Source organism: Mauremys mutica, chromosome 3 (assembly GCF_020497125.1).
Source record: "Mauremys mutica isolate MM-2020 ecotype Southern chromosome 3, ASM2049712v1, whole genome shotgun sequence".
In the NCBI taxonomy this organism is placed as follows: domain Eukaryota; kingdom Metazoa; phylum Chordata; order Testudines; family Geoemydidae; genus Mauremys; species Mauremys mutica.
The window spans coordinates 191,997,155-192,021,309 of NC_059074.1; the positions used below are offsets into that span (position 1 = coordinate 191,997,155).

Genomic DNA, 24,155 nt, shown 5'->3' on the forward strand with positions numbered 1-24,155 from the left:
AGATTCTCACTATTGTTCATATGGAAGCAGAGGTAATCACCAATAAAATTCAAGAGAGCTGAATTAGTGAATCTTTGATTGTAGTGGCATCAAGTATTTGCATCGTTCTCCTGTACTTCACTGCCTAATACAAGATTTGTGTATGCCTCCTCAAATGCTTTACTTGAGTTTCCTTGAGTATATGGTGAGTGTCAAACAACAAGTTTATGACATTATTTGTTCATACACAATGAATGCCAGAATTTGAAAATTCGTATTTGTCACCTGTATTTTTTCCAGTTGATTAAATAAATAACTGCTGTTTTATAGCTCATTCTGCTATTCACTAAACTGTCCAAAAGAGAAAGAAGTTCACTTGTGGGCAGGCAATAACCTCTTCGTAAGGGACACTTCCAAAATAAGTTATTCAAGAAAAATCCCTGTATCACATCTCCACATCATTGTGGTTTTATTAGCTTAGAAAAGCTGTAGACAACACACACATCTTGAAACTTCTAACAGTCTCAAGTCTTGAAATCCAGGAAGAAAAACAAGCTATTCCTGCCCTTATCTACAGGTCAAAAAAACAAAAAATTAAGCTGGCTTGGTAAGAATAAAATATGGTAATAGTAAAGCCATTTTGCTGATTAAGAAACAATAATATTTACTATGTACAGAAAGAACTGATTGAGTCTTCATCTGATGAATCAGCAAAGAATCCTGTGGCACCTTATAGACTAACAGACGTTTTGCAGCATGAGCTTTCGTGGGTGAATACCCACTTCTTCGGATGCAAGTAGTGGAAATTTCCAGGGGCAGGTATATATAAGCAAGCAAGAAGCAAGCTAGAGATAACGAGGTTAGATCAATCAGGGTGGATGAGGCCCTGTTCTAGCAGTTGAGGTGTGAAAACCAAGGGAGGAGAAACTGGTTCTGTAATTGGCAAGCCATTCACAGTCTTTGTTTAATCCTGAGCTGATGGTGTCAAATTTGCAGATGAACTGGAGCTCAGCAATGGTCCTACAGTTTTTTTGCTGCAGGATGGCCACCTTAAGATCTGCTATAGTGTGGCCAGGGAGGTTGAAGTGTTCTCCTACAGGTTTTTGTATATTGCCATTCCTAATGTCTGATTTGTGTCCATTTATCCTTTTCCTTAGAGACTGTCCAGTTTGGCCGATGTACATAGCAGAGGGGCATTGCTGGCATATGATGGCATATATTACATTGGTGGATGTGCAGGTGAATGAACCGGTGATGGTGTGGCTGATCTGGTTAGGTCCTGTGATGGTGTTGCTGGTGTAGATATGTGGGCAGAGTTGGCATCGAGGTTTGTTGCATGGATTGGTTCCTGAGCTAGAGTTACTATGGTGCAGTATGCAGTTGCTGGTGAGAATATGCTTCAGGTTGGCAGGTTGTCTGTGGGCGAGGACTGGCCTGCCACCCAAGGCCTGTGAAAGTGTGGGATCATTGTCCAGGATGGGTTGTAAATCCCTGATGATGCGTTGGAGGGGTTTTAGCTGGGGACTGTATGTGATGGCCAGTGGAGTCCTGTTGGTTTCTTTCTTGGGTTTGTCTTGCAGTAGGAGGCTTCTGGGTACACGTCTGGCTTTGTTGATCTGTTTCCTTATTTCCTCGTGTGGGTACTGTAGTCTTGAGAATGCTTGGTGCAGATTTTCTAGGTGTTGGTCTCTGTCTGCAGGGTTAGAGCAGATACGGTTGTACCTCAGTGCTTGGCTGTAGACAATGGATCTTGTGGTGTGTCCGGGATGGAAGCTGGAGGCATGAAGGTAGGCATAGCGGTCGGTAGGTTTTTGGTATAGGGTGGTGTTAATGTGACCATCACTTATTTGCACCGTGGTGTCTAGGAAGTGGACCTCCCGTGTAGATTGGTCCAGGCTGAGGTTGATGGAGGGGTGGAAGCTGTTGAAATCGTGGTGGAATTTTTCCAGAGTCTCCTTACCATGGGTCCAGATGATGAAGATGTCATCAATGTAGCGTAGATAGAGAAGGGGCGTGAGTGGACGGGAGCTGAGGAACCGTTGTTCCAGGTCGGCCATAAAAATATTGGCATATTGTGGGGCCATGCGGGTGCCCATAGCGATGCCACTGATCTGGAGATATATATTGTCATCAAATTTGAAATAGTTGTGTGTGAGGATAAAGGCACAGAGCTCAGCAACCAGTTGTGCTATGGCATCATCAGGGATACTGTTCCTGACAGCCTGTATTCCATCAGTGTGTGGGATGTTTGTGTAGAGAGCCTCTACATCCATGGTGGCTAGGATGGTGTTTTCTGGAAGGTCACCAATGCATTGTAGTTTCCTCAGGAAATCAGTGGTGTCACGGAGATAGCTGGGAGTGCTGGTAACATAGGGTCTGAGTAGAGAGTCAACATATCCAGACAGTCCTTCAGTGAGAGTTCCAATGCCCGAGATGATGGGGCGTCCAGGATTTCCGGGTTTGTGGATCTTGGGTAGTAGATAGAATAACCCTGGTCGGGGCTCTAAGGGTATGTTGATTTGTTCCGGTGTTAGTGTAGGGAGTGTCCTGAGTAGATGGTGCAGTTTCTTAGTGTATTCCTCAGTGGGATCTGAGGGAAGTAGCCTGTAAAATTTGGTATTGGAGAGTTGTCTGGCGGCCTCCTTTTGGTAGTCAGACCTGTTCATGATGACAACAGCACCTCCTTTATCAGCCTCTTTGATTATAATGTCAGGATGGTTTCTGAGGCTGTGGATGGCATTGCGTTCTGCATGACTTAGGTTGTGAGGCAAGCAATGTTGTTTTTCCACAATTTCTGCCTGTGCACGTCGGCGGAAGCATTCAATGTATAGGTCCAGACTGTCATTTCGACCCTCAGGAGGAGTCCATGTGGAGTTCTTCTTCTTGTGCTGTTGGTGGGAGGGTAACTGTGTATCAGTGCGCTGTTCAGTGTTGTCCTGGAAGTATTCTTTGAGTCGGAGACGGCGAAAGTAGGCTTCCAGATCACCGCAGAACTGTATCATGTTGGTGGGGGTGGCAGGGCAGAAATTGAGTCCCCGAGATAGGACAGACTGTTCTTCTGGGCTGAGTGTGTGGTTGGATAGATTGACGATATTGCTGGGTGGGTTAGGGGTACCACGGTTGTGGCCCCATGTGGCAGGTAGGAGTTTAGACAGCTTACAGTCCTTTTTCATCTCGGGCAACAGGACTCCACTGGCCATCACATACAGTCCCCAGCTAAAACCCCTCCAACGCAACATCAGGGATCTACAACCCATCCTGGACAATGATCCCACACTTTCACAGGCCTTGGGTGGCAGGCCAGTCCTCGCCCACAGACAACCTGCCAACCTGAAGCATATTCTCACCAGCAACTGCACACCGCACCATAGTAACTCTAGCTCAGGAACCAATCCATGCAACAAACCTCGATGCCAACTCTGCCCACATATCTACACCAGCAACACCATCACAGGACCTAACCAGATCAGCCACACCATCACCGGTTCATTCACCTGCACATCCACCAATGTAATATATGCCATCATATGCCAGCAATGCCCCTCTGCTATGTACATCGGCCAAACTGGACAGTCTCTAAGAAAAAGGATAAATGGACACAAATCAGACATTAGGAATGGCAATATACAAAAACCTGTAGGAGAACACTTCAGCCTCCCTGGCCACACTATAGCAGATCTTAAGGTGGCCATCCTGCAGCAAAAAAACTTTAGGACCAGACTTCAAAGAGAAACTGCTGAGCTCCAGTTCATCTGCAAATTTGACACCATCAGCTCAGGATTAAACAAAGACTGTGAATGGCTTGCCAATTACAGAACCAGTTTCTCCTCCCTTGGTTTTCACACCTCAACTGCTAGAACAGGGCCTCATCCTCCCTGATTGATCTAACCTCGTTATCTCTAGCTTGCTTCTTGCTTGCTTATATATACTTGCCCCTGGAAATTTCCACTACTTGCATCCGAAGAAGTGGGTATTCACCCACGACTGCTCATGCTGCAAAACGTCTGTTAGTCTATAAGGTGCCACAGGATTCTTTGCTGCTTTTACAGAACCAGACTAACACGGCTACCCCTCTGATACTTGACATCTGATGAATGTTTACTAAATACAAAGGAATACATATTTATCATTACCCTTGGGGAAGCATGTTTGTCTCTTCATTTAATGAACTGCAGGTACAAAACATATTCCACTGTAACTTGCCATGACTGCATAATTATACACCTATGATTCCTTCTGGTAAGTTTACTGAAGTTTCGTTACAGCTGGTAGCAAAGCTGCAAGGGAATTAATAAAAAGTATTGTATGAATGAAATTAACTTTCACTCTTAATCTCTCTCACTTCAATGTATTTTTTATTCAAGTTAAATTTCACAAGTGACAAGCAACAATCTCTTGTCCCTTTATTGTGAAGCCAGTAAAAGAATGAACAGAAATATAACTTCTGTACAACTGATAAAATGCAAATAGCATTAAATAGCAAAGCTTCATGCACAACTAAATTATTTTCATTCAGTTAAAGAAAGAAAAATTAATACAACCAACTACAATTGTAGCACAGCTTTATTTATTTGTGTTAACTTAGCACCTAAAATGTGAAGTGAGATGAAAGTCCCATGCACACCAGCCTCTATACATACAAATATTATTGCCACTCCAACAGAAGTTCTGTGGCCCTCCAGGGACACTTTATGCAGACGAAAACAATAAGGAATCCGGTGGCACCTTAAAGACTAACAGATTTATTTGGGCATAAGCTTTCGTGGGTAAAAAACCTTACTTGAATTCAATGCCTGCATCTGTAACTTTCACTCCGTGCATCGGAAGGAGTGAGGTAAGTCTTTAAAGCGCCACTGGATTCCTTGTTGTTTTTGTGGATACAGACTAACACGGCCACCCCCTGATACTTTATGCAGATGCTTCAGCCTGAGAGGGATTTGGCTCTCCCCGTATAAGCTATTTGGCACTGAGGCTGATAATGTCTTATTATTTGGGGGGCTTATAGTTAAATAAGACTAACAGCTTGGGAAAACAGCAGAGATAAGCAATTGTTGGTTTATTTGATATGATAATCAAACTAATTAGATAAAATTTGATGATTTGATAGTAACCCACTTTATTTTAATTTGATTTGTTTATATGTATTTTATGCTTTTGTTTTATTTAGTTTTATTAATAAAAACATATAAAATTGGAAACTTAACTACTCTACCCAGCCTGTCACTGGGAAGACTGGTTCCCCTTTTATGAGGAGAAAGGCTATATAGTATCCATCTCCATAGAAGGGGAACCAATGTTCCACAAAACCAAAACCTTTTACACCACTTACTAGTCAGCGGTCCACTCCCAACGTTTTTCAGGATCCACAGAAAAAAAGTGGTACAAAACAAATAGTGCCTGGAAGTGTGAGGAAAGTGAATAGTACATACATGGATATTTTAACATAGGTCTCCAAAACCTGACAATTTCAGATTGCCTGTAAATTAGTCCAATCCAGAACATGAAAACTACATTTTCTGTGATTTTCCTGGCCTAAATTTTAAATATGCTCTGAATTAGATACTCTCTTATGAAAAATCTCCATAATATAGCAGCAATTCACTGCAAGAGAAAAATAAATCAGCTACAGAAGTGATTATGTCCATATACAAATGTAATCCAATGTGCTAATATAACCAAGACTCATAAAATATTCCTCTCATACAAAATAAAATTTAAGATGAGGAAGCATTCTGATTGGTTTTACAACACATCATTCCAATAAGAAAAAAAACCTGGTTCCTTGAAGATATACTTGAAACAATACCCACAACAGAGTTGTTTTCAAGGCTCCAAGAATGTATTTTTATTGAATTAATTTTGTTCATAATCTGTGTGACAGAGTGCTGGGCAACAACAGCTGAGCCAGCACTCTGGTCACCACAGCTCCAATTAAACACTGCAGAATAGACCTTGTTAAGAAGCGCTGCGCCCAATTGGTGGATGGAGGAGAGCTGGAAGGCTAATTTAGCCATTAGGCAGAGGATACAAAAAGGCACAGGAATGAAGTAGGAGAGGGGAAGCTGGCAGGTGAGAGGGAGGGAGAGATTGCACTTCACTGCTTGCCTCAGGAGCTAAGGACTCCCTAAAACCATAGGAGTAAGACTGCACAGTGTAACAAAGGTGGTGGGAACCAACATTGTAAATAAACTGCACTCAGCGTTTTACCAGCATAAAGCTCTCTGAACTGTTTATGGACTTGAGCAGAGGCAGGAGCAAGTGGGTCCAGCCACAACCAGCAATGTTACAACTGAAGAGTATTGTCCTAAAACTGCTACATTTCGGAGAAAATAGAAAACGTGTCCCTAAATATAATGCTTTCATATTAGGATGATTTTCATTTACTAGTCACTTTGAACATTAAACAATATATGAAAACTGTTCAGAGACAAGTATGAAGATAAGCATTTCTTAACTAGCAATAACAAATCTGACTTCTCATAGAAATTTGGATATTACAAATATACACAAATAATTGAGAATACACATTGTTTACACTACTTCAAAAAGTATTAAACAAAATTAATTCCAGTAATCATATTGCTTCTGTTTTTTACAGTACGTTTACATTGAAGTATTCAGTTGAATTATTTTTATGCTTTCCAGAATCTGAGAACACTCTTGAATAAACTGAAAAAACCCTATTCAAACAAGATATGCACTTAAAAAGGGGGAAAATATCTATTTATATGGGAAAAGAATCTGTTGAAGCTGTATGTGAAGGGGTCAGCCTTGCAAACATGCCACTGGGTATAGGCCCTTTCAGTGCCGCTGTGTAACTGATGGGAGAATTGGAAGCTACTGACTAAATTATTAAGAACTTGTGTAGGAGAAGCATTTTCAGCATTGCTTTTCACATGTTCATGTGGAGGCAGGAGTCTTTGTAGCTGTGAAAATAACCTTCAAAATGTGAACTGAATACAAGCTGAAGTGAGGTCTGCCTGATTCTGCAGACAGCTTGAAACAAATTCAGAAATGTCAAATGCCCAATTCAATTCCAGGTATTATTAATGAAGACTAAGAGGATGGGTAACAATGTTGACATTTTAAAGTATTGAACTATGAGTTATTTGAGGAGGGAGATCAAGCTAATGTGGTCCATTGCTGGATATGGTAGCAGATATTGGGGCAGACAGTTAGTTACTATTAAAAAAAGACGGTTACTCACCGTAGTAACTGTTGTTCTTCGAGATGTGTTGCTCCTATCCATTCCAGTTAGGTGTGCGCGCCGCGCGTGCACGGCTCTTCGGAAGACTTTTACCCTAGCAACACTCGGTGGGTCGGCTGGGCGCCCCCTGGAGTGGCGCCGCTATAGCGCAGGATATATACCCCTGCCGACCCATCCGCTCCTCAGTTCCTTCTTGCCGGCTACTCCGACAGTGGGGAAGGAGGGCGGGTCTGGAATGGATAGGAGCAACACATCTCGAAGAACAACAGTTACTACGGTGAGTAACCGTCTTTTCTTCTTCGAGTGATTGCTCCTATGCATTCCAGTTAGGTGATTCCCAAGCCTTATGTAGGCGGTGGGGTCGGAGTTAGATGCTGCAGAATGCAAACTTCTGTGCCAAAGGCTGCATCATCTCTGGACACTTGGGCCAATGAGGCAACGGTGTGTACTAGCTGCACGACACATCCCCTGAAAGGGTATGTGGGCCAAGAAGGCAGCAGGGAAGCCTGAGCCCTGGTGGAATGTGCAGTAAGGTGGCTCCATGGAACATGGGCTAAACACAGGAGGCGCAGATGCACCAGTCATCGAAGATGAAATCCTCTAGGAGGAGACAGGTATGTCCCTCGTCCGGTATGCCAGTACGATGAAGATTCGGGGGCGTTACGCAAGGGCTTTGTCCGCTCGATATAGATTGCGGATGCCCTACGGACGTCTAGGGTGGGCAATTGTTGCTCTCCTTGCGATGAGTGTGGCTTCGGAAAGAAGACCGGAAGGAAGCTATCCTGGATGATATGAGAGGCTGACACCACCTTTAGGGAGGAAGGCCGGACACGGTCACAACTGCACTTGTCCTTGAGAGAGACAGTATACCGTGGGTCCATCGCGAGCGCCTGAAGCTCGGAGACTCGTCTGGCCGATGGAAAGGCTACAAAGAAGACTGTCTTCCAGGACAGGTATGCCAGCGAGCATGTCGTCAGTGTCCCGAATGGGCAATCATAAAACTGGCGAGAACCAGGTTGAAGACCCAGGTTGTGGCGGGGGCCAACCAGAGGGGGGGGGGATACCGCTCCAAGTCCTTGAGGAATCTAGAAACCACAAGGCGGAAGAATACGGAGCAGCCACTCCCCGCTGGGTGGAAGGGAGAGATGGCTGCCAAGAGTGCCCTTAATGAGGGCCGCGCCATGTGCTGCTGTTTGAGACCAGAGGTAGTCCAAGACAGACTGGATCGGGACCTCGGCGGGAGAAACATTGTGCGTTTCGTAGCAGTAGGAGAAACGCTTCCACTCTGCGAGATACGTTAACCGAGTGGAGGATCTCCTATCACCCAGGAGAACCCTGTAGAGCCGAGGCAGAACAATGTAATTCGGATCGGTTTAGCCACACAGCAGCCCTGCTGTGAGGTGCAGGGATTACCAGTCTGGGTGGTAAAGCTTGCTGCGAGCCCGCGAAATGGGGTGTGGGCCAAGAGGTAGGGAAATAGGGTTGGCTACCGACAGGGGTAGCGACCTGGTGTACCAGTGCTGCCTGGGATACGCTGGAGCAATCATGATCAGGTGCGCTCCGCCCCTGCGGAGTTTTAGCAGGGCCCTGCAAGCCAGCGGGAACGGTGGAAATTGGACAGCCGATGGCTCATCCACGGCATCAGAAACCTCTCCAAGACTGAGCCCGGGGAGAGGTCTTGGAATGAGGAGGACTTCTCTCTGTTTTCACTCTCGCGGGAGCGAAGAGGGCTATGCGGGGAAAGACCCACTTCCGAAAAACGGAATGGATACCGTCCGGAGGGAACGACCACTTGTGAGACCGGAAGGATCTGCTGAGGCGATCCGCCAGCTGAAAAGCCTGGCATACAAGGCAGACTGCTCCCAGCTCTCGGACACTGATGCGTAAGGCCAGCTCTTGGGCCGACCAAAGGCCGTGAGTGCGAAGCTGACCCAGGTGAGCACACAGCCGAGAGATGGGGTGTCCGTCATGAGGGACCCCGAGGGGTGAATGGAACAGCATCCCTGGATACACCAGGGAGGGCACTGACTCTCGGTCGAGGGAGCCTAGGATGCTCAGGGGGAACGAGACGACCAGGGTGGTATCTCTGCCCGGGTGGTACACCAAGGTGAGCCACGATTGGAGTGGACAGAGGCGAAGCCTGGCATGTATGGAAACAAACGCGCAGACAGCCATGTGACTCAGGAAACCTAGGCCTGGGCGAGCCAAAGTTGTCGGGAAGGTCCGTAGACCTTGTACAATTGTTACCACCGCATGAAACCAAGGCTGAGGTAAGCAGGCTCTGGTGAGATTGGAGTCCAGGGTGGCTCCAATGAATTCTATTCCCTGTGTGGGAACCAGAGTGGATTTTACCATTGATGATCAGGCCTAGACACCGGAATAGGTCCGTGTCGATGCCCACAGGACTGGTACTTGGGCTCGGAGGTCCCTCGAACGAGCCAATGCGGAAGAGAAATGGGGACATGAAAATACGCGCCCGTCATATCGAGGGCGGCATACAGTCTCCGGGATCCAAGGGTGGGATGACGGTCCCCCTGGGAACCATGCGGAACCTATCCGCAGCGTGAACTTGTTGAGGACCCGCAGGTCTAGGATATGTCTGAGACCTCCCTTCGCCTAGGGGATTAGGTTTCGTCCCTAGGCACCTCCTGTATAGCTCCGATGAAGAGGAGCGTTCGCACCTGTTGCAAGAGGAATCGCTCATGAGAGGATGGTTAGAAGGACCTTAACCTTGAGGGCCTGATTGACGCCCACGACCGCATAAGTGACGCCTGCTGGCAAAGTCTTGTCTTTGCCTAGGCGCAGGGTAAGAGCGGTGAGGCTGGGGACGGAAAGGTCGGCGCTAAGCACCGGCGTGTGCATGCTAATAGAGAGCGGGAAGTGACCCTGCTGCCCTTCAGGCTTTGCAGCCTAGGGCCAGCTTTCTCAGAGAACAGGCCTTTGCCAGTGCAGGGCAAGTCCTGTATAGTGGACAGCAGCTGCGAGGGAAGGCTCGATAACCGGAGCCAGGAAATGCGCCTCGAGGCCACACCCGAGGCCAGGGTCGTGGCAGCGAAGTCAGCTGCATCCAACTAGGCCTGGAGGGAAGCTCTATCCAGCTTCTTCCTTCGATCCAGGAGGGCATCGAACTCTTGACGTGAGTTTTGAAGAACCGACTCTGTAAAGTCGCCCACCGCCACCCGTAGGAGCAGCTAAGCAGGGCTTGCTAGTTTGCTACACAAAGTGGCAGGGCCCCCGCCGAGTACATCATACGGCCCCGTAAGACCAGTCGCCTAGCCCCCTAGGATCTAGGAGCTGGTGCCTGCTGGCCATGGACGACAAGGGAGCGGGGGGGGTTAGATGTACCTAGGTACTCGTACCCCCTGGATGATGCTATGCACTTGCATTCCGATCAAAGGAGGGCCCGAGGAGTATGTTCCTGCCCCCGCCTCAGCTGGGGAGGAGGAAGAAGAAAGGCCAGGGACAAGCGGGTCCTGTGTGGGCTTGGACTCCTGGACGACCTCCTGATCCGGTGGGATCTGGGAGCCCGGTGGCTGAACCGGGGCTTGCTCCGTACTGGTCGCAGGGGGACGGCTAATTGCCGCCTCTGGCACGCAGAGCTCCGATGGAACGGAGCGAGATGGGAGCACCGGTATGCCTCTGGCGTGACAGTACGCCCATGGTGACTAGAAGGACCTCTGATAGGTCTCCTGGAAGACTCTGGAGGGCACATCGGAAAAGAGAGTACTGCGCATATGAAGTGTCCGCACGTGGCAACACTGATGCGTGACTGGGTGGCCCTGAAGGAGCTGAAGAGCCTTTGGTAGAGTCTCCTTCTCTAACTGACGTCGCTCGACTCGGCACCGGGGATTGGTACCGGGAGACATACCGGTACCGAGAACGAGACCTGCCACCGGAGCTGTGCTGGGCGGTCGACCGAGAGCGCGAGGCTCGACGTTCAGGAGTGGGTACGGGAGTCTCGGTGCCTGGGGCGGTGCCGGGAGCGGGATCGGTGCCAAATGTACCGGACCAGCGAACGTGACGCTGGCCGGTGCCGCGAGTACTAAAGGTACCGCAATGAAGAACGGTGCCGAGACCACGAGCGGCGTCGGGACCTTGATCGGTGACGGGACCGAGAACGTCTGCGGGACCGCGATCGGGGACGGTGCCGCTCTGCGGTGCCGACGCAGGGTGGCGTGAGCAAGACAGGCTCGCCAAAAGACCATATAACCCGCACTGGCGATGTCGGGGGTTAAGCAGCGCAGGCTCTGCCCTTGCCATCAACTCCCTCGCTGAGGAAATGTTCCCAGCGTGGAGGGAATAGTGAGCTCGACCACAGCTCGCGCCGGGGAGCATTCAGGTGTTGGACTCGACGGCTCTTGCGAGGCCGTAGTCTACGGTGCTGATACTGTTGGTGCCGTAGCAGTCACCGGTGCCGGGCAGCCCGACGTAGTAGAGCGCTCGGGCTGCGGAGCGGGCCGCTCGGACGCCGCTGAAAAGCGAGCTCGACCACGGTTCGTACCGGGGAGCTTTCCAGCACCGGACTCAACAGCTCTTGCCTGGCCGGAGTTAACGGCGCGGATATTGTCGATGCCGCGGCAGACATCGGTGCCGGCGAACCAACTGAGCGTAGCGCTCGGCTGCAGAGCAGGCAGCTCGGATGCAGCTTCATAACGAGCTCGACCACGGTCCGTACCGGGGAGCTCTCCAGCACCGGACTCGACGGCTCTTGCCTGGCCGGAGTTAACGGCGTGGATATTGTCGGTGCCGCGGCAGACATCGGTGCCGGCGAACCGACTGAGCGTAGCGCTCGGCTGCGGAGCAGGCGGCTCGGACGCAGCGTCTTAGCGAGCTCGACCACGGTCCGTACCGGGGAGCTTTCCAGCACCGGACTCGACGGCTCTTGCCTGGCCGGAGTTAATGGTGCGGATATTGTCGGTGCCGCGGCCGACCTCGGTGCCGGGCGATCCGATTGTGCAGAGCGCTCGGCTGCGGAGCAGACGGCTCAGACGCAGCGTCAAAGCGAGCTCGACCACGGTCCGTGCCGGGGAGCTTTCCAGCACCGGACTCGACGGCTCTTGCCTGGCCGGAGTTAATGGTGCAGATATTGTTGGTGCCGCGGCAGACATCGGTGCCGGGCGATCCGACTGAGCATAGCGCTCGGCTGCGGAGCAGGCGGCTCGGACGCAGCGTCATAGCGAGCTCGACCACGGTCCGTACCGGGGAGCTTTCCGGCACCGGACTCGACGGCTCTTGCCTGGCCGGAGTTAATGGTGCGGATATTGTCGGCGCCGCGGCAGACATCGGTGCCGGGCGATCCGACTGAGCATAGCGCTCGGCTGCGGAGCAGGCGGCTCGGACGCAGCAAGTATATTGCGCCTCTTCATCCTCCAGGAGAGGGAACCATGCCGAGTGGACGTCGGAGTCAGCGAGGGCCAGTGCCGGGAGGCCTTGGCGGCACCGGGGAACCGGTGCCGAGGGAGCGCTCCTTGAAGACTAACCAGCGCTCGGCGCCGAGAGCGGAGGAGCAAGAGCTGCCTCCCTCAGGAGCTGTTTGAGACGAAAGTCCCGCTCCCCTTTGTTCTAGGATCAAAGGCCCCGCGAATGCGGCACTTATCTGTCAGTTGAGAATCCTCGAGGCACTTAGGAGAGGATCTCTTGTCGGCAATGGCTTGTGGCCGGCCGAGCATTGTAAAACCCTGTGGACCGGGCATCGGACCCGGCACCGGGTGAGGGGAAGGGGATAAACCCCGAACCCCTGAAAATAAATCCTATACTACAAACAAATAAAGTTAACTACAACTATAAACTGTACACTAAACGAGAGAAACTACGAGTAGCTAGGGAGGTGGAGGTCAGCTAAGCTGCGCTCCACTGTTCTAACGGCCGTCACGGGCGGAAAGAAGGAACTGAGGAGCGGATGGGTCGGCAGGGGTATATATCCTGCGCTATAGCGGCGCCACTCCAGGGGGCGCCCAGCCGACCCACCGAGTGTTGCTAGGGTAAAAGTCTTCCGAAGAGCCGTGCACGCACGGCGCGCACACCTAACTGGAATGCATAGGAGCAATCACTCGAAGAAGAACTTTCTTCATCTTCCCAAATGTAAAGTCACCTACCAGCTTTGCTCAAAAGGAGGAAGGAAAAAGGAGTTGCATCCACTCCCCAGAGCCTCAACTGTCTCTTGGTCACCAAAAAACAGCCACAAAAGATCACTACATCTTTCTGAATGTCAAAAGCCTCAACAATCCCCTATCCAGCAAGATAAACATCCTGCTTTCTCACAACAGACTATGATGCATTTATGTGTTTTCCTTACAAAATCCTGTGGTACATTTGAAAATGTAATTTGTGGGCAATGAAAAATAAAATTATTTTATTATCAAAACAAATAACACTGTCCAGGTTAGACAGGAGAATGAGTGTGCTTGGGGGAAACTGCCAGTTCCACACAATTATGGATTTCTGCTACATATTTTAGATCAAATGTGCTACAAAAGACATGGGCCTTGTGTATTAGATGGCTCTTAAAAACAAAAATATAAGTCAAGTAGAAACCAATCTCCACACCATATTCTCATTATACCTGTCTATTTGAGAAAGAGAACAAGACTGATGAAGAGGGAAGGCAGAAACTACTACTTAGAGCGGGGTGGGCAAAGTATGGCCTGCGGGCTGGATCTGGCCCATCAGGGCTTTGGATCTGGCCCACGGGATTGGCAGCCCTGTGGCACCACAGGTCCCATGCTGCTCCAGGAAGTGGCCAGCACCTCATACTGGGGGGGCGGGGGGTGCTGGGCGGACGATAGAGGGCTCCATGTGCTGCCCTCGCCTGCAGGCACCACCCCCTGCAGCTCCCATTGGCCGGGAATGGGGAACCGTGGCCAATGGGAGCTTCAAAGGAGGTACCTGCAGGCGAGGGCAGCGCATGGAGCCCTCTTCCCCCCCTCTCTCCCAGGGGCTACAGGGACGTGGTGCCGGTCACTTCTGGGAGCTGTGTGGGGCCAGGGCAGACAAGGAGCCTGCCTTAGTCCCGCTGCCACCCTGGAGCCCCTCTGGGTAAATGCCCCAACCTCCTGCCCTGAGCCCCCTGCTACACCTCACACCCCTCCTGCACCCCAACCCCCTGACCTGGCCCCCCTCCCGCAATCTGCACCCCTCCTTGCACTCCAACCCTCTTTTATGAGCCCCCTCCCGCACTCTGAACACCCTCTTGCACCCCAATCCCCTGCCCTAAGCACCCTTGCACACCCCGCACCCCTCCTGTGCCCCAACCCCTTGCCTTGAGCCCCTTCCTGCACCGCCTCCCGCACCCCAACCCCCTGTCCCAGCCCTACATTCATGGCCCTGCATGCAATTTCCCCACCCAGATGTGGCCCTCGGGCCAAAAAGTTTGCCCACCCGACTTAGAGGGTGCAGGAATTTGGAAGGGAGAAAACTGACATTTCATTCAGTCAAGAAAATCTATCTGGACTTAAGGCAGACCAAAACTCAAAAATATTCCAACCCTCAATTTTTACAGTGACTGCCACACGAAATCTGACTTGAGTTCAGATTGTTATAATCTGATGGGAAATATATGGATTGCTATGAAATTAAAAATGAACCAAAATCCCAAATAGCTAACATTCAATCATAATTTCACAATATTTTTAGTGTGCACAGCAGAAATGGCAAAAAGCACCACACTCCTAGAAGTGTGTTTACACCGGACAAGAAAGTCCACACAGCAGAGCTAAATTAGTTTGTACTCCATAAAAAATGCAGATAAAACACTAAAATAACTGAAAGTTTACCAAGGGTTAAAGTACAGAAACAGGAAACAAATACTGTATGCATCTAAGATATTATAAACAAGAGAAAGGCGAAAAAAATCATTGGAAACCCTTTTTAAAGCTGTTGTTATATCCAGTCATAAATAACTGAAAAGATTTTTGGTTTTAGTCATTATTAGCACACATTAGCAACTTATTTTGCCCATTAACAGGTCAATATATATTAAACTACTTGTAAAAATACATTTATTAAATTATATTCCAGTAGTCTGAAAAAGTAGAAATTCAGCTAACAGCTGAATTAATTACTAATCATTTTAGGCATGAACTTGAAAAATCGCTTTTGCCTAAACCAATTTAAAGTGAAAATAAATTACTATAAAACACATTTGATCATTCTAATATATTATACTCATATGGTAAAGTACTAAAAAGGCATGTATGACCTGAACAAAGTGCTCTCAAATGAGCTCCAGACCAATAACAGTTCATGAACTGCTCAGAGACAATTAATGCAGAGAAGCAGCAAAATACATCAACCATAGGCTTGGTTATGACTTATTTACTTGGTCTTAAAAGAGAACAAGGATCTGAGTCTCCTCCCTGTCAATAACCCCCTGCTCAGCCAATCAGGATAGAGACTGAGGGGCGGGAGGCTGAGGGTTCTCACCAGAGATCCCAAAGGATGGTCCAAGTCACCAGTGGGGATCACTGTCTGAGCACTATTTCAGCCCCACATTTTTGGATGGATCTCCCACAATGGGAGATGCAGAGCACTCCCCGCAACACACACCCACACACACAAACCCTTCCTATTGGTGGGAGGGGAACAGGAGAAAGGACAAAAGAGGTCAGAGATGAAGAGAAAGCTCAGAGAGATGGAGGAAAAGGTAAAACAAAAAGGACAAATCCTAATGTCCCCAGTGATTCTACAGGACAAAATCCCAGGTGGGGAATAAAATTCTGTCACCTTAAACCTTAAACTTTCCATGCCCAGAATTCAGCTGCCACCAGATGCATCAGACTGAGCAGGATCCAAACCTCTCGGAGGCTTTTACCTTCTCAATAGGGACGTCTGTTTTCCAGTAAAATCAGTAAAAGGAAAGGCGAAAACTCAAAAGAGGTTCCTCCTCGTGCTCATGTACGTGAACCCTAATACTCTTTAAGTCCTCAAAGAGAGACCTTAAGAAGGAGACTTGCTGATGCAAAACCACAGGGGTCTCCGAGGCTTCCCTGGCCCTGCGCCCCTGTCCTGCCTGCCTGATGTCAGCATCTCTTTGTGATGTCACCACCACCTTCCCACCACCTTTGACCAATAGGCTGGGGTCCTACAAAAGGCCTTTGTGATGTCACTGCCACACCCACCCCTCCACTGAAATGCTAATGTCCTGCCGCTGGCCAGACACTTTCAAGGTTTGAGCTACTCCCTGTGGATCACCCCACTCAATTAGTGATAAAATACTGAGGCATCAGGCCGCTTAAAAAATCCTGTCCTAATCAGAGCAAATCATTCAAAACATCAGTCAGGTCCTTTTTATTCTAAATATCAATTTACAGACAGATAATGTTTCTTAAAAAGTAGTTAGCACAGGGAAGGGCAAACTACGGCTTGCGGGCTAGATCCAGCCTGTCAGGGCTTTCAATCTGACCAGCAGGATTGCCATCCCCGTGGTGCAGTGGGGCTAAGGCAGGCTCCCTGCCTGCCCTGCCCCCACGCCAGTCCCAGAAGCGGCAGGCACCACATCCCTGTGGCCCCTGGGGATGGAGGGGGCAGAGGGCTACATGAGCTGCCCTCACCTGCAGGCACCACCCCCTGCAGCTCCCATTGGCTAGGAACGGGGAACTGTGGCCAACAGGAGCTTCAGGGGTGGTTCCCACAGGCGAGGGCAGTGCACAGAAGAGCCACCTGCCCCACCCCACTCCCCAGGAGCCACTGCCGGACATGCTGGCCGCTTCTGGGAGTGGCATGGGGCCAGGGCAGGCAGGGAGCCTACCTTAGCCCCGCTGTGTGCTGCTGTCACCCCGGAGCCGATCGAGGTAAGCAGTGCTGGGCTGGAGCCAACACCCCGAATCCCTCCTGCACCCCGCACTCCAACCCCCTGCCCTGAGCCCCTTAAGCCCCTGCCTTGAGCCTCCTGCCGCACCCCTTCTGCACCCCAACCCCCTGCCCTGAGCCCCCAACCCTCTGCCCTGAGCCTCCTGCCGCACCCCTTCTGCACCCCAGCCCGCGGTCCTGAGCCCACAACTCCTTGCCCTGAGCTTCCTGCCGCACCCCAACCCCCTGCCCTGAGCCCCCTCCTGCACCCCAACCCCCTGCCCTGAGCCCCTTCCTGCACACTGCACCCCCTCCCACACCCTGCTCTCCCTCCCGCACCCCAACCTCCTGTCCCAGCCCTACATTCATGGCCCTGCATACAATTTCCCCACCCAGATGTGGACCTTGGGCCAAAAAAATTGCCCACCCTTGAGTTAGCCCTTTCCCCCCAGATCTTTCCAAGTTGCATCCTTCACTCAGGTTATCACTTTATAGGCAAACAAAAACAAAACACAGATTAAGGAATGATTGTTTCTTAGCACAAAATATTGTCTCTACACTATTCTTCTGCATTAGGTATTGATTCTGCTCCTGACAAAGGTGCATTGGGAAGTTATATCACAGGGGTATACCATAGATTTTTCATCCAAAACATTTCTGATCTGAAAAGCAACTATAAAAATTACATTTATGAACAAACCAAAACAGCATCCAACACTCTCTCAAAGCTGTGTTGGTTCTGTCATTTTTCAAAGGAGAACTGCACTTTAAGAACATCTTTAGAGTCACCAGTTTCCAGCCAAACTATGGGGAATTTTTTTAGACTTGTGTGTATAGAGGTCAGTAACGTTAAAAGAAGTTGTTCATGCATCAATACGTCCCAACAGAAATCCTGACAACTTTTCAAGATATGACTTTACCCAGTAAATCTAGCAGCCATTAATTTCAGCTGGATCAATCTCTAAATGTGTATATTGAGGAGTGAAATGAAACTAGCTGATATCTTTCCAAACAATCAAATGTCCAAATTCTAAATATACATTAAAAGAAAATGCAGAACTTTCACACCATGAGGTGGACTTTATTACTTAATAAGACATTAAAAGTGAACTAAATTTTGTGCATGTTATTCTAAGAAATCAAAGTGTTGAATATTAAATATTTATATTTGTTGTGACTGATTAGATGTAAGATGTCTGTATAAGAAGTTAAGACACTAAAAATGCTAGCCCAAAAGAATGTGTACTTTTTTCTTCAGACTTGAAGAAGAGTTCTGTAAACTTGAAAGCTTGTCTTTCTCTCACCAACATATGTTACCTCACTCACCTTTTCTAATATCCTGGGACCAACATGGCATACAAAAAAAACCACTTGTCAGATAAGCTGTAGTGAATAAGTAAATCATTCTCTCTTTCAAATAAATGATATAAAGGGTAGATAGATCTTCAACCTCCATAACTTTGGAAACTTATTCACTGACATTCCCATTGTGGAATTATTTCTTTTGACATGCCTGTTAGATCAGATACCTATCAGAGGTACCTTTGCAACAAATAATATTAGTGACAAAAATACAATATGACTGTTCAAGGCAAGCTTCAGATGGCAATAAAACATAACACTGTCAAAAAAATGCCACAACAGTAAGCTATACCCAAGATTTAATTTCAAGAACTACTCATTGCTGTATCATCACTTTGCTTGCATAGCTCCCAGTCAAAATATGTCTTGCTTTACAAATATAGACAGACAACTGTATTGGATTATATTTCTTACCGATAACAAGTAGTTCCATACGGACACTCAGGCCTGTCATCGTCATCTTGACTTACAACCTCCACGTCATGATAATCGTGATCACCAGGGTGACTGAACTGCTGAAAGTGAAGTGGATTCTTCCTGTAATATTAAGGAACATATATAAGTAAAAGTAAACAATATGACATTTAACACTCATGTGCATACAGGGATGGGGAATGCTGTGCAGCTAATTCAAGCAAGTTTATATTCAACAATGCATAGTTATTCATCTGTTTGTGGCAAGCTTCAATTCTGTAATGTTAGTCATTTAAGACCTATTTTCACAAAAAATCATATAAAAGTTTTCAGTTTCTTTGTCTTAGCTCATGGGACTTGATTGTGCTCTGATAAAAGTTAAATAGGAGTTTTCCCCTTTGACTTCAAATTGAAATAGTATATGGTAACTAATGGCCTGATACAAACTTCACGTGCCTTCTTCAGTACTTCTGTACAATATGGAACACGCGGAAAAAAGTTTTTTATAGCAGATAAAACCCTATTACAAAATACCTGCAATACTTTGACCAAAGTCATGATAACCCAGTTCTAGAGCCACGTCCTTACTTAGGAATAGCTGGGTCTTATTTTCATGACACCCAACTCTTCAGATCAGTTCCTAGAACAGTAAACTACCCTACTACAGTACAGAAACTCTTGGATAGTGGGGAACTCTAATGTTCAGTTGACCAGAACAACATGGCTTTTCTTGTGTAAGTCTTGCAAGTAGTGTATTGAACTTATGGTAGTATTTTATATGCCTATAAAGATTCACAAGCTATGCGGCTTTGTACAATAAAAGCTTTAAATTATACTTGATATACCTGAGTTATTTAATACCTGCAGCTTCACAGTAATTTATAGAAAATTTTAGTTGTTATATACCCAACTTGCTGCTAAATAAAACATTTGAACAAAAAATGACAAAGTTACCAAAAATCTTCCTGCTGTGACGAGCTATTTACTACAGTTTCTTTAAGATTCTTGACTAGCTAAAGGATCTTTAATCAAACCAGTTACAAAGTCAGTCAAGCTGATTCGAATCAACAGACTGGATTTTAATTCTCATTTATTTCCTAGAAGGCTTTTGATAGTATACAAGCAACAAACTCATTTGGAACATCATTTTTTTTTAAAAGATGACTTTGCTGCTACAGTATCACCGCCATAGGAGTCCCATTAACAAAAATGCAGTCACAAGCCACAGCTATTACAGTATTGATTGTAAACCTGAAGAGTTTTAATCTAAAGTTCTGACATGCTAGGATGTGTCTATAGTAACTTCCTCCATCATTAAGTTTACTGGAAGAAAGAATTCAGAGAGGCTTAATTAAATGCTGGGCTAAGTTTAATTTTAAGGAAAACTAAAGATATTCCATGTTCAGAAGGGAGTCAAATGTAAAATATTTAGAAAAAGATGTGTATGCGAAGCCAAGAGTTCCTATGGGTCCTGTCCTGCCAGATCAGACAATAGGTTCTGTATCTGTCCCTTCTAAGAAGAGTAGACATGAAACACCAGGGCTTTGGTGAGGTCACTGTCCCTCTATAAAGGGTGCAACGGCTTCCAGACTCCCACTGAGTAAATTAACAGATGAGACTACTTGAGATAAAGGATGGTATTGTGGTTAAAGCACCAGCTTGGGACTTCAGAGTTCAGTTCCTGGCTATACCACACACTACTTTTAAAACCCTGGACAAATCACTTGCTCTTTCTGGGCCTCGCTCTCCATCTGGAAAATGGGGATATACAGTCCTTCCACCACCCTTTGTCTATTTACACTGTAAGTACCATGAAGCAGAGGCAGTTTTGTACTATGTATATACAGCATCTTGTACAGAGGGAGCCTGATCTTGGTTGCCACCTCTAGGCATTAATGCAGTACAAACAAACAACCTTCTACTGACAGGGAGAACTATTTGGGCTGGAACAAAAACACATGAAAAACAAACCAGCATGTAAGAATTTAGCCTTTTCTATTGTCATGAGCGAGCCTAGACAATGGGGTTGGCTTACAACTGGTTGGTTGGTTAACAACTGAATTGAACATTGATCCAATTTATTTCATTCTAAAGCAAAACTGCGGTTGTTGTGATTTGGGATAATGGAAACTGTCAAGTAGCCATTAGTGACAATATCTTATCCTTGGAGTAAAGGTGATGCGGTCACTGAAATCGAATCTGCAGACACTCTCTCAAAGCCTAGTGATAGGATCATGGTATGAGAGCTGATCACCAGGCTTTCTCCTCTAGCTGAAGTGCCTCCAGCTCTGTATGGGAAGAAACTGCCTGTTTGTGATTTATAAAAAGGAATCCCTGAAGGTACAGGGAGAATAAGTGTCTTGCAGAGGTCAATTTTTCTTTAGTTCTTATTGTCAGCTACAATTTTAAAAGACTTGACTGAGGGGGTTCCTCGGATAGACACACATAATAGGGAAGAACCATTATGTTTGCAAAAAGTTCACCTGTGGCCCAGGATTTCTTAGAAGGATCTGCTGGTTACTGTAAACTTAGTACATATGGATTAGAAGGTTGAATGCTATTTTAATTGGCTTTGTGTTAATATTCCAAGGTCCCACTCAACAAACAGGCAGAAGTTTGCCAGATTGAAAGTGAAGCTCTCAAGGCCTTCAACTACTGCTGAAGTGGAGAACAGTGAATGAAGAGACATAACTAACTGTAGGAACACTCATGAAGTCTGAAAAGAGGCACTGTTGCCCTCTATGGAAGAGGAGGATTTAAGGGAATAACTAGTCATGGAAAAGCTCAATTGCACAAGCACTAGCTTGTTTTAAGTCAGAATTCACCTTATATAATTTAGAAGCAACGATTGAAAGGGCAAAACAAGTATCAGCAGTAGCAGGACATACAACTGGGGGCAAAAGAATTTCAACAAGCTTGTTGTCTCCTAAACTCATACGAGATGCTTGTCTTTTCTGAAGAAGTGGTGGTGTGACCACTGCCAATTTAGAAACGTTTTTGTTATAAGTTGTGAAACATACCAGGCGAATGCATACAGACGTTTAGTAGTGGCTGAGAGATTTTTATCCACAGTCCCCAATGCTAACTTCTCAAAAAGGGGGATCGAGGTCTTTTTCTTTTAAAAGGAAGAAAAGGAGAAAAATACATCTGACATTTTGCTTGAGCAAGACATTGGTCAGTGAAGAAGATAGGTCCGTTGGAAAGGAAGGTGACAACAAGCATTAGAAAACAGGACCAATTCAAGCACATCTGTTGCTCTCTGCAGATCAATTTCTGAGCCCCTCACCCGTATGCCTTGTGATCATGGCACCTCACCTATTAGAACCATATGTTGTGTTGTACATAACCAACAGCTTCCCATTCACACTTACTTACCTAAATACTCAGTCACCCTCACGTGCATACACAAATCCCCAATCAACCAGCATTCTTAATGATTTAAAAAATTTCTTTTAACATGATGACCAAAGCTACAAAATTATTTCTCCAGCTGTAAACAAGTAGGGTAAGGATGATTCATGTTCACTTTCTTAGTGTCTTCTAATGTAAGTTGAAGCTGCAGCTTCCAATACATGAAACTCTTGTCCACAAGCACAAGATTTTTGTTATGCATCACTTTGTGACTAGTATTCCCTGTCTTACAAAGTTAATGGCTTCTGACAATCATTGCCAAGAACAGAAAGTCTATTTTAGGATAGACAAATTGAAAGGACTAAAACACACGAGTTTCCAATAAAGAGAATATGAATTAATATGAATTGCCACCAGACAGATTTACCAATAAAGATTTTAAAACTATGGTGTTAGTGATTATTTTTGTTAATTCAACAAAAATCATATTACAATTCTGTATCTTAACCCACATTTTCTTATGGACGTCCTCAGGGAAAATGGAAACACGGCAATAAGTCATTACTGACTATGCGAGTGGAGTCAAGATACCCTCTCTTGTATGCCTCCATTGTTCTTTCAACATGATCATTCATCATTCTGTAAAATCCTGTCTCAACCTCCTCCCTGCCACAATCCCACAAACAAATGCAGCTAAGACTGACTTATTAGCATGTAGAGACAGAGGGAAAAGATAATATATTTTTATAGGCCCAACTTCTGTTGGTGGAAGAGACAAGCTTTCAAGCTATACAGAGCTCTTAATCAGGTCTGGAAAAGATAATCAGAACATTTTAAGGCAAGTTTATGATCTTTCGGTCATACTTTTGTACTCTATTCTGTTTTACCTACATACGATTTTATGTATGCAAAACTTTCACTGGCTCCCCTTTATCCTTTGCTCCAAAGTGAAATATGCCTGGAGAAAATGTAAGTAGCCCATCTTTCCTCCAACCCCAACCGTCCCCTGTCCTGAATCATAAACCCTGATTTCAAATTTGCTTGTGACTAAAATTTCTTTGCATCTCAAGCTCAAATATGGTTGGTTACAACCCCTTCAAACTTTCCTCATAGTTAAATCTCCTTAAACTTTTGCATAGACTGTATTGGAAGAGAACTGTCCTATTTACTAAAGTTATTAGCAATACTTGTTCCTGACTATAGGCTCTAGAATCATAGGACTGGAAGGGACCTTGAGAGGTCATCTAGTCCAGTCCCTGCACTCATGGCAGGACTAAGTATTATCTAGGTGTTTGTCTAACCTGCTCTTAAAAATCTCCAGTGATGGAGATTCCAGAAGCTCCCTAGGCAATTTATTCCAGTGCTTAACCACCCTGACAGTTAGGAAGTTTTTAAGAAGAACAATTTTTCTCCCTCCTCCTTGTAACAACCTTTTACGTGCTTGAAAACTGTTATCTCCCCTCTCAAGTCTTCTCTTTTCCAGACTAAACAAACCCAATTTTTTCAATCTTCCCTCATAGGTCATGTTTTCTAGACTGTTAATCATTTTAATTGCTCTTCTCTGGACTTTCTCCAATTTGTCCACAACTTTCCTGAAATGTGGCACCCAGAACTGGACACAATACTCCAGTTGAGGCCTAATCAGCGCAGAGTAGAGTGTCTTGCTTACAACACTCCTGCTAATACATCCCAGAATTATGTTAGCTTTTTTCACAACTGTGTTACACTGTTGACTTATATTTAGCTTGTGGTCCACTGACCCCCAGATCCTTTATGCAGTACTGCTTCCTAGACAGTCATTTCCCATTTTGTATGCGTGCAACTGATTGTTCCTTCCTAAATGGAGTACTTTGCATTTGTCCTTATTGAATTTCATCTTATTTACTTCAGACCATTTCTCCAGTTTGTCCAGATCATTTTGAATTTTAATACTATCCTCCAAACCACTTGCAACCTCTCCCAGGTTATCGTCCACAAACTTTACTCTCTATGCCTTTATCTAAATCACTGATGAAGATATTGAACAGAACAGGACCCAGAACTGATGCCTGTGGGA

At 46.4% G+C, this 24,155-nt stretch overlaps 1 protein-coding gene across 3 annotated transcripts in view; it reads right to left on the reverse strand.

The window, feature by feature from the left end:
• APLF (aprataxin and PNKP like factor) overlaps nucleotides 1–24,155 on the reverse strand; it is a 135,063-nt gene that overhangs the window by 40,534 nt on the left and 70,374 nt on the right. For all 3 annotated transcript variants that reach the window (XM_045009945.1, XM_045009946.1, XM_045009947.1), the window contains one exon: nucleotides 18,749–18,871. In XM_045009945.1, the coding sequence (XP_044865880.1) occupies nucleotides 18,749–18,871 (123 nt within the window). The remainder of the gene's footprint in view (nucleotides 1–18,748; nucleotides 18,872–24,155) is intronic.